This window comes from Glandiceps talaboti, chromosome 12, assembly GCF_964340395.1.
Source record: "Glandiceps talaboti chromosome 12, keGlaTala1.1, whole genome shotgun sequence".
Lineage (NCBI taxonomy): Eukaryota > Metazoa > Hemichordata > Enteropneusta > Spengelidae > Glandiceps > Glandiceps talaboti.
This window is the reverse complement of record NC_135560.1, coordinates 10,618,976-10,630,097: the sequence shown is the minus strand read 5'-3', so window position 1 is coordinate 10,630,097 and position 11,122 is coordinate 10,618,976. Positions and strand designations below refer to the sequence as shown.

General features: G+C 37.8%; 1 protein-coding gene across 1 annotated transcript in view; it reads left to right on the top strand.

Annotated features, from left to right (window-relative positions):
• LOC144442906 (CUB and sushi domain-containing protein 1-like) overlaps positions 1–7,147 on the top strand; it is a 24,973-nt gene extending 17,826 nt beyond the window's left edge. The window contains exons 12-18 of the mRNA XM_078132281.1: positions 3,826–3,882; positions 4,349–4,696; positions 5,058–5,174; positions 5,596–5,943; positions 6,106–6,222; positions 6,599–6,946; positions 7,122–7,147. Of these exons, the coding sequence (XP_077988407.1) occupies positions 3,826–3,882; positions 4,349–4,696; positions 5,058–5,174; positions 5,596–5,943; positions 6,106–6,222; positions 6,599–6,946; positions 7,122–7,147 (1,361 nt within the window). The remainder of the gene's footprint in view (positions 1–3,825; positions 3,883–4,348; positions 4,697–5,057; positions 5,175–5,595; positions 5,944–6,105; positions 6,223–6,598; positions 6,947–7,121) is intronic.
• Positions 7,148–11,122: the final 3,975 nt, after the last annotated feature.

Here is an 11,122-nt window from a genome sequence, read left to right as displayed (position 1 = left end):
CTGCTTGTCTGCCTGTCTGTCTGTCAGTCTGTGTATTGGTGCCTGTTGTCTCAATTAGAGACAGTGAACACTAACTTGAATCGGGCTGTAAATGGTTTTCAGTACAGAACCCTGCGTACGTACTAAGTTGATCTCGGCCATTCCTTTCTGTTAATCCATTAGTTATAGACATTAGAGAGTTTTATGTTAATAAGTATGGTTTGAATTACGTATTGCGATGATGGTACTTAGACCTCAATATGATATACGTCACAAGTACGTCATCAGTAAGTCTCAGTCTCAATCGTTTTATCCGATTCTCCTCTTAGATTATCAATTTCTTTTTATCTTAGACATTCTACAAAAAATCTTCATTATCAAGTGACTTGTCGATGAATTTAAAATATCGACTCTTTTGTCATTGCAAATAGTATGTAATTGAACAAAGTAACAATTGGTAAAAATGTAAACATCTACATTTAAATGAACTATTCAATTAATACGTCGGGCTCACAACTACAAAAATGAAAATATTTTTGGAAAAGTGCCAAATTGTATTCACCTTTCACGAGCATGCACTCATGAGCCGTTGATTTAGGTCGGTCGGTCTGTCTGTCTGTCTGTCTGTCTGTCTGTCTGTCTGTCTGTCTGTCTGTCTGTCTGTCTGTCTGTCTGTCTGTCTGTCTGTCTGTCTGTCTGTCTGTCTGTCTGTCTGTCTGTCTGTCTGTCTGTCGGTCGGTCTGTCTGTCTGCCTGCGTGATGCACTTCGCGGAGAGTTTCGTTGTCCAGCGTTCTTCATTTTCGTTCATATTTATATACAATGTAGCGTGACATATATCTAATATCTCTGGATTGTTGTATTCTCTAGTACCGACGATTAATCTCTCTCTCTCTCTCTCTCTCTCTCTCTCTCTCTCTCTCTCTCTCTCTCTCTCTCTCTCTCTCTCTCTCTCTCTCTCTCTCTCTCTCTCTCTCTCTCTCTCTCTCTCTCCATTCCGTATGCATTATCAGGACAAACAGTAATTCCTACCACTGAGGATTGGACTAGTAAGTATAATTAATCCTCATCCATTTCAAAAGCTCTGAGTTAATTGGTAGACATTTCGATTGGAGCGTATGGAAAACATATATTGTTCTTGGTACTTTTATCACAGCGGCTAGATTTACTGATACATGTATATCACATAAATTGTAATAGCTCTAGCTGTACTGCTTGTTTGTCCAGCTATTCCAAGAAAGCATGTGTGTCCTACAAACTATTTTGAAGAAGTTGTCGTCATTTAGCACTGATCTTTTACCTGTTATCAACAAAAAAATAGACCAAATTGCAAACTTCGCCAATCATTACATCATCTTTTCATGATGTCACATGAAAGATTCTACTCAATCCATATATACATTTGCAAAATTTCTCGATTCTGATCAACTTGCCATTAATCATTATTCATAATGGAATGGAAAGTTGTTAAAAACCGTACCAAGACAAAACTTTGAAAAACAAGTCTAGCTAGCGCCGAGCTTCATGTCCGGAATGCCAACTTTTTAATTTACGAGATTTTATTTCTGCCTTTAATAATACATTAACGGTTTGGTGTCTAAATTTGAGTTTCATTCAGTTTTTGATACTTCATATGATTCTATTTTCATCGGACACATCCATCGTAGCGGGGGAGGGGGTGTTTGCTAGGGTTGCTTATTTGTGGTGGGCTTTCATTTTTGGTCATTTAACCTTTTCTTACTCTATCTCTGTCAACATTGGGGGAAAACTTTGGAAAGACATATGAATTGAAATTGTCAATGCACACTTTTCCCCACATCTTGAACGTAACATTGACTGTTCGTGTATACTTTTTTATTTACAGCAGGCATAACACCAAATGGTAAGTATCTTATAGATATGACACAAATTTGATCTGAAAATCGAGTCACCGGACAAACCTATGATACCTCTTGCACATCTTTACAGTCAATAGTTTATGTCGTGTTAGCTTTGGTCGCTCTGTTTGAAGTTGCAGATGTCCTGTGTTTCTCATATTTTATATCGTAGAGGTTTTTTGTAGATGTTAGGGATGTTTAAGATGATGATGATGATGATGATGATGATGATGATGATGATGATGATGATGATGATGTTGTTGATGATGATGATGATGATGATGTTGATGACGATGACGATGATGATGATGACGGTGATGATGACGATGATGATGATGATGGTGGTGGTGGTGGTGGTGGTGGTGGTGGTGATGATGATGATGATGATGATGATGGTGATGTGGATGATGGTGATGGTGATGATGATGACGCAGACGTATTTCTGTATTATTCACAGTAATCAATTCTGTATAAAAAAACAAGACTCACAATGTTGTCTTTATTAATTGAATGAAATACTTACATTCTAGAGACAGACAATCCTCTTACACAATCAACACCATCCGAGATTACTCTTCCTATAGGTGAGTAACATTGCATCATTTAAATTGGAGAGAGAGAGAGAGAGACACACACACAGAGACAGACAGACAGACAGACAGACACAGACATACACAAACAGACAGACAGACAGACAGACAGACAGACAGACAGACAGACAGACATAGTGAAGTGCAGATAGCGAGAGACACAGAAACAGACAGACAGACAGACAGACAGACAGACAGACAGACAGACAGACAGACAGGCAGACAGGCATGCAGGTGGGGAGACAGAGATTGGCATGCAGAGAGAATGACAGATACAGAAAGAGGGGAGGCGAGACTGTGGAAGATATGATGGTAAACATCTATAGAGTTAAAAAGACAAACAATGAATTTTCAAAGAAATTTGATTACATTTTATTGTAAATGGTAATAATAATCGAACACTTGATAATCACACTATATAGGCTCCTGTGTCGGGCGCTGTATGACGTCATATCCGGATGACCGATGCTTTTGTGATCCGCTATGCGTTGCGTATGATGACTGTTGTCCTGATTTTTACGATGTCTGTGACCCGTCATGTAAGTAGATGGACAAATTGAACAACAACAACATCACTCTCGAATTCACGTTTTTCTTGTGTATAGACGCATCACATGGAGAGATTTCTATAATATGAATATTCACTCCTTCATTAAATAAACTATGCATCTGTTATAAAAATAATGTGAACATTACTGATTATGTTAAAACTATATTTGATGACGTTGAGTACATTATTTGATGACATTGAGTGCATTATTTGATGACGTTGAGTACATTATTTGATGACGTTGAGTACATTATTTGACGACGTTGTGCACATTATATAATGACGATATCACTATGAAACTCCATATACGTGAAGATTTGTTTAAAGTCTGAGGTGAAAGTGTAAGCACATTACTCAGGATGCGTTCTTACGTAAATTATTAGAGGAAATTGGCTTTCCATTTTATGAGTTGAGATAGAAATAAGTTAATTTTGGGACTGTGTGTGTCTTAAATGTACTCGAAACAAACTAAACCCGTTTACAATATATAGCAGATATACTAGACTCCCAGTAGGGACCGGCTCGTTAAGAACGGTACCGTAAAACGGTCGTGGTTTGCGACGATGACTAGATAGGTGTTGTTTGTTGCTTGGTCTTATATCTGGTACTTTGTGTCGTGTACGTATAATTATATAGACAAACTATAATTGCTTCCTTGTAACTTGTGTAAGAACAGTATGATCATAATTGCCATGAAATAGCAGTTATTATAACTGACGCTATACTGCACATTTGTTCAAGTCCATATTAGAGAGATAGTCTTTTTTACAAGAACACATTTGACAACCACCGAAAGCTTGTAAGTTTATTGTCAATTTATTACTATCACAGCTTTGACGACTATTGAAGGGACAACAACAAAACCACAACCTACAACTCCAATAACAAGTAAGTATATAGTTTTTATTATGCTCCACCACAACAAACACAGTGATACTAAAACTTTGCATCTGAAGTGTCGTTAGCAGTGCCAATGCTGATATGCTAACTGACTTCAAATTTACAACCTTTCTCGTGTATAGTTTGATCATAAAATGCGCTGCAATGCCAAGAACCAACCTGAGAATTTCTCGCATGACCTTTCAACTTAGACGTTTTCAGTCAAGTGTGTGTCTTGCAGAATAAATATTGCACATTTTCAACAATGTGTTGACATCTTTTCAAAACTACATGCAGCCGACTGGCATGAACAGGTTTATAAAGTTGCAACAGTGCATGCAATGTGAGAAACTTTGACGTTTGACTTTATGTGTTGGTGGGAACGGTCAAATTTGAATGATTGTACTTGTAGTAAATCAATTTTGTGACGTAATACAGTATGACGTATTTCATTATTTTTTGTGTCTGTTTACAGCAAACTGCACCGTGGACCTTACTATTCCTGAAGGGGGATACTTAGATGTTGCGTCACCAAACTACCCAGGGGATTACCCTAATAACATCTACTGTGAGTGGGTCGCGAGCACCGTTGACGGAACCAGAATCTTTGTGGAACATTTAGATTTTAACACTGAACAGTGCTGTGATTACTACTACTCTGGACATGGTAACGAACCCCACTACAACAACAGTGTCATTTGGGAACATTCTGGAATATTTCTACCCACGAATTTTGATTCCTTGGGAGGAACAGTGTGGATACGTTTGGCGACTAATGGCGATACCACTTCTAAAGGTTTCTTGACCAGAATTCATGACACAGGTATGAAAATAGTTTCAGTGCTTACTCAAATGTAATGTAATGTAATGTAATGTAGTGTAGTGTAGTGTAGTGTAGTGTAGTGTAGTGTAGTGTAGTGTAGTGTAGTGTAGTGTAGTGTAGTGTAGTGTAATGTAATCATGTAATGTGATGTGATGTGATGTGATGTAATGTAATGTAATGTAATGTAATGTAATGAACGCATTCATAAAATGCCAGAAATCATATTTGCAAGAATAAAGCACAGCTGTTAAAAGTCAGTCATAGCACAAAATTCATATTTTGTTATTATTGTATTGATCTGCATATATAGCCGATTTTTTTCTGACCCTATTTATTTCGACTTTTATTTTCTTCAACACAGGAAGGGGTTCATGTGAAGGCACTTGTAATTTCTACAATGAGAAATATGCGTGTAGTTGTGAACGAGATTGTGTATTGAAGGACGAATGCTGCGGAGATTATTTTGAACTCTGTGCAGGTATGAAAATGTTTTCCTATAACAACCATTTTGACTTTACCATCGCAATTTGACGAATGTTTAAAGATACTAGAATTCGAGGATCAAACATTAAAATCTCTCAAGCCGCTTCAAATAATGTATTAATATATTGTGTTGAGATCATTTTTACAACATCTGTTACCCTCACTCCTGGGCAAGAATCTACTTCTAGACTGCGCTCCAAGAGGCCAAACTATCTCTCAACCCCCCCCCCCCCCAAGCTTAGCGTAATTATTCGTGTGCAGCACTGTGACTTTAGAAGAAGAACAACAACTTTACGTTTCATGTAAACTAAAAGGTTTCAACCAACTAACAGAGTAAACTTCTAAGACGTGACGAAAATTTTTTCTCCGCTTTTTAAAACAGGTTTGAATTTATTTGAATGGTTTGTTTCTTCCAGGTAACTGCTCAGAGTCCATCACGATACCAACGGACAGTTCCGTGATCGTCACATCACCAAACTTTCCGGAATACTACCCCGATGATTCTCGTTGTCAGTGGATCGTGAACACCGAACAGGGTACAAAAATTGATGTTGTCTTCGGTGACTTCTACACCGAACCCTGCTGTGACTTCTTCTCTGCGGGAAATGGCAACAACCCCTCTCAGAACACCAGTGTCATATGGGGACACACGGGATACACGGCACCGGACGATTATCTATCCGTAGGAGATACGGTTTGGATGAGGTTCATTTCTGATTCTAGAGTTACAGAGAAAGGCTTCCAAGTGTTTCTGCAAGATATAGGTACCTTACGTGTTTATTATATTGAAATATTTGGTACTAATTGTATCGTGCGCTGATTTTTCCCACTAAACATCATAATCTTGCCGACTTGCTCTTTCCAATGCTTGAAATCCGTAATTCATAACGTTAATTGTATTCATATTTTTGTCAATTCTACGATAGGCATTGGTACATGTGTTGACTTATGCGGTACTTACAACGAGAGACATGAATGTAGTTGTTACCATACCTGTTTCTTAGACGAAGACTGCTGTCCAGATTACTTCGATGTCTGTGCAGGTAGAATTTTTAGTTAATTTTTTTGTTTTCCTTGGAAATTCATCATTTATTATGTCTACATTTTAATCCAACTTACCGTATTCTAGTGGTCTTGTCAGTCGTGTTTCGAAATTTCTTCCGATAATTTTTTCCTCGGAATTTCATCGTTTATCGTGACTACTTTTTTTGCCATATGTGATACGATGAGCTATCCTTTAAAGGCCCAGAGGATTAAAATTTTATGTGTGAAACAGATTTCTGGAATAAGTGTAGAAAAAGTTGGTGTAGAACAAAAGATTGATGCTCGGTAATCCTTATGGCTCTATTAAATGATAACTCAGAGAACCTGGGAATGAGTCGTGGGCCTTTAATTTGTGTTTCTCTTCCCCTATTACAGGTAACTGTACTGAAAGCATTACTCTCGCAAAGGGTGGAAGCGTTTCCGTGACAACGCCAAACTACCCGAACAACTACCCCGACGATGCTCGATGCGAATGGATAATAGACGCCACTGAGGGCAGTAAAATTCTTGTAGAATACATCGACTTCCGTACCGAGGAATGCTGCGATGTCTACTTTGCTGGTAACGGTTATGAACCAGACATAACATCAAGTGTTATATGGGCTCACTCTGGATTCATCAGACCTGACGATTATCTCTCAAATGGTAACGCAGTTTGGATGCGATTTGTGAGTGACAGTAGTATTGGATATAAAGGTCTCCATGCACAAGTCACTGATATAGGTACGAGGCGCTCTCTTGTTGATTTTCTTTGCTTTTTTTCTCTCACTTAGATAACGCCACAGACATGCGAATTTCCATAAACTTGAATACGACACGTTGTACTGAAAATTCGCTTTCGCTAAAATTGGGAAAATCTACATTAAATGTTGGGTTGTCTAAAATATCATTATACTAGATTTCTCAGTAGCATCACTTGGTTGACGTTTACTCAATATGTTCTCCTCAAATCAAACAGAAATCTATACTTTTTGTAATTATGTTGGGAACATGATGCTAATAAGTGACATTTCATTGCTTGTTTTTGACACAGGGCATGGATCATGTGTTGGAGACTACTGTGAACAGCAATCGTTCAATGATAAGCACAACTGCAGTTGCGAATTGGATTGTATTTTCAAAGAAAACTGCTGTGGGGACTATTTCGAGACATGCGCAGGTAATTGTATAATTCTTTTGGCATACACAAACGCACACACACATATACACACACACACGTACTTACACACACACACACACACACACACACACACGCACACACACACACATACACACACACACACATACACATACACACACGCAGCTGCTGCATACTCGTGCATGCATGTCAATATGCACCACACATACAATGATATTAGTATGCATACCAATATCCTATGTACATGTTGTACATTTCTACAGATACCTTCCTGTTGTATCTCCCATGATGCAATCGAAAAAATTGTTGTAATATTAAAATTCCACCCCACCCCTCCCATCGGCCAGAATGTTTGTATGTGAGATAAATATGACCTCATTGTAAACATGGCATAATTTCTATGAAAGTCAGCTTGTTCGTTTATATTTCTTTCACTTTCAGGAAACTGTACGTCAACTATTTATCTTTCACCTGGTGGCAGCGTAAACATAACCAGTCCAAATTACCCCGATAACTACCCAAACAACGCCCGTTGTCAATTTATAGTATACAGTCACAGTTCTCCGGTGTTGTCCGTCACCTTCAATGATTTCGATACCGAATCGTGCTGCGATGTTATCTTTGCTGGCCACGGCGATGTTCCAAACGAAGAAACGAGTGAAATTTGGGCGTTTGGAGGAAATCGAGCGCCAGATAATTTTATGTCGAGCGAGGACGCTGTCTGGATTAGATTCGCATCCGACAGTGCTTTAACATATCAGGGCTTCCATATTACAATTTCCGAAGAAGGTAAGATGTGTACCTTATCATACATTAACCTGGCCTCGTTCCCATACAAAGCCTTATAGAAAGTAACACAATCCTAGTCGTCAAATTATTTAATGGCCTGACATACTTTACTAATATACGAGTTTGGCAAAATGAGTAAAACCCGTGATGGATCTCAAACAGCAGTAACGCTTCGCTTTTCTGTTTTGGTTAATTTTTGCCGTTGAGAAAAAAACACCAAATTTCGACAGGAATCTATCTAGTTAGCTGAATTACATTTGGAGTCGTCGTTCATAGAATTGTGTGTTGTGTCGTGACTGACGTCAAAGTGTAAATAGTATGAAAAGACCATTTAATCGTTTTCGTCAAAAATGTCAATTTGTTGGGTCACGTGATGCACCACAAGCTTCAGAAAGTAAAAAATCCAAACAAAATATTGTGAAAAGTAGTTCCACTTTCAGCTGCTTGGGTATTTATTTCAGACGCTGTTTTAACAGACAAACTACACCATGAAGTTACTCCAACTCACATTTGCTATGCAATATATATTCATTTCACCATTCTGAATCTGTGTAGTATATGATAAAATATTTGCGGTTAGAATAAGGATGTCCGCATCCAGGTCATACGCGGGCTCCCTCTCACGGTCGTCATGGTATGTTTCTGCCGTTGATCCGAAAACCCATTGGTCGTAGATATCAATGCATATAAATATCAGTTGTTGCACCATTGATTTTAGACTTGCAATTTCAACACAATGGTATTTCTTTTTCCTTCTGTTGATAGTTTCACTTCAACTTTTCGTGGTTTGAAATTTTGCTAGCTTGTTCGGCAATATTTTTCTGCCGTATCATGCAACTTTTACCGTCCAGTTTGGATCAATAATGCTTTTATTGTTAGGTTCGTTTGCTTTTCTTTGTATGATATTCTTTCCTTCTTATCATATATTCTCTTATAAACAGTCGAGGAATCCTGTGACGGATACTGTGGTTTCTTCAACAATTTATACGGGTGTAGCTGTAGACCAGACTGTGTCTTCTATGACGACTGTTGTGCGGATTATTTCGAGATATGTGCAGGTAATATTTAAATCAAGGCCTCTCGAGTTGTTGATGACAGGTTCGCCTAATTCGTAGCTATTGTAGTATGCTTTAAGAACGTGCATGAGGGCGAGCTTCCCTGTTGCTATGTTTGACCGGACCGTTCTTCATTCTGCAGACATCGAAAAATATTGTTTTTAATGACGCCCTCTACGACATGACTAGAAAAAATTCACAACGTCACTGATGGCACATTGGTAGGATGACGACATACATGTGTACTTACATATAAAACGTCCATTAATTGAGCTAGTGTAATAATGTCGCTGCATGCTTTCCATTTCAATATAAATCGCTGTTGGTAAAATCGATGGTATATAACATTTAGTATACGTAGTACTAAATGTCAATATATTATGCCAAATTGCAGGTTGAGTTTTGCAAATAGTGGTTAAGTACGCTGCAGCATTAAGTAGAACACAACAGGTAACTCCAACAACACAAGTATGAATAACAGAACCCTGCCCCTGTACCTGTAATAAAGCTAGCCAGGAACTTGAAAGAGCCAATAAGTAGGAAATATATCTAATCCGTATGGATTATTTATGCAGCGTTGGAGTTGCAGTAGGGTTGGACGCGTTTTGTCACGGATTATGTCTCCTGTTAGCCATGGTCATGCCCTTTTCATTGTAACCGATTTATTATCAACTTTGACCGACAGTTTAAATTGACAATTTGATCCGTACCATTACAATTCAGCATAGTCTTTGAGAGAACTTTTACCTAGTATATATACCAACCTTAACAGCACTTACAAATTCGTTTATATGTATTTCGAAATAAAGCTACGAATATTGCAATTTCAAAAGTACCATGTCTCGATTTGACATCGCAGGTGACTGCGTAGAAACTATTGATATACCAATTGGTGGCGCTGTTGAGGTGTACACGCCCAACTACCCCGAAAACTACCCCAATGATGCTAGATGTCAATGGATCGCTAACGTCAATGATGGAGCAAGGATTTCAGTAGAATTCAACGATTTCCAAACAGAGCAATGTTGTGACTTTATCTCAGCTGGTAACGGAGACGTCCCAAGTGAGAACTCGAGTGTTATTTGGATGCATTCTGGTAGTGTCATCCCTACTGATTTCACGTCAATGGTCGAATCTGTATGGATGAGATTTATATCTGATATTAGTTTTAATATGAGAGGAGTTCACGTTACACTTCGACACCTTGCTGGTAAGTTTGTTGGTAAAGATACCGTAGTGGTTAAGAATCCTCTGTCAAGGAAATTCTGTTCTTAAGTGTCTTTCTCTTCGACTTGACACGAAATTTTAGATTATTATTCACATGTAAGAATTTTTCAATGACCTAATTATATTCCATAATTCCCTTTGCAGTTTACTTGTTTTTCGTTTCTAACGATTGAATACACACACATACATACATACATACATACATACATACATACATACATACATACATACATACATACATACATACATGTATGCATACATGCATGTATACATACATACATACATACATACACACATGCATACATACATACATACATACATACATACATACATACATACATACATACATACATACATACACTCACTCACTCACCCACTCACTCACTCAAATGTCATATTTTATCTTAGCTATATATAATCTTTTAAATTCATTATCCGCATAACAAAACTTCACACCATATCCATTTCTCAAGTGCTATTCCATGTGGTATTAATTATGCTATAAATATTATAATTATAATAACATTAATATTTCCCATTTCAATGTTTCCTGTACTTACAGAAGGTTCATGTGACGGCATGTGTGGTGGGATCAATCCATATTTTGGTTGTAGTTGTACCGTAGATTGTGTAATGAATGTGTAATTCCATAAATCCCTTTGCAGTTTACTTGTTTTTCGTTTCTAACGA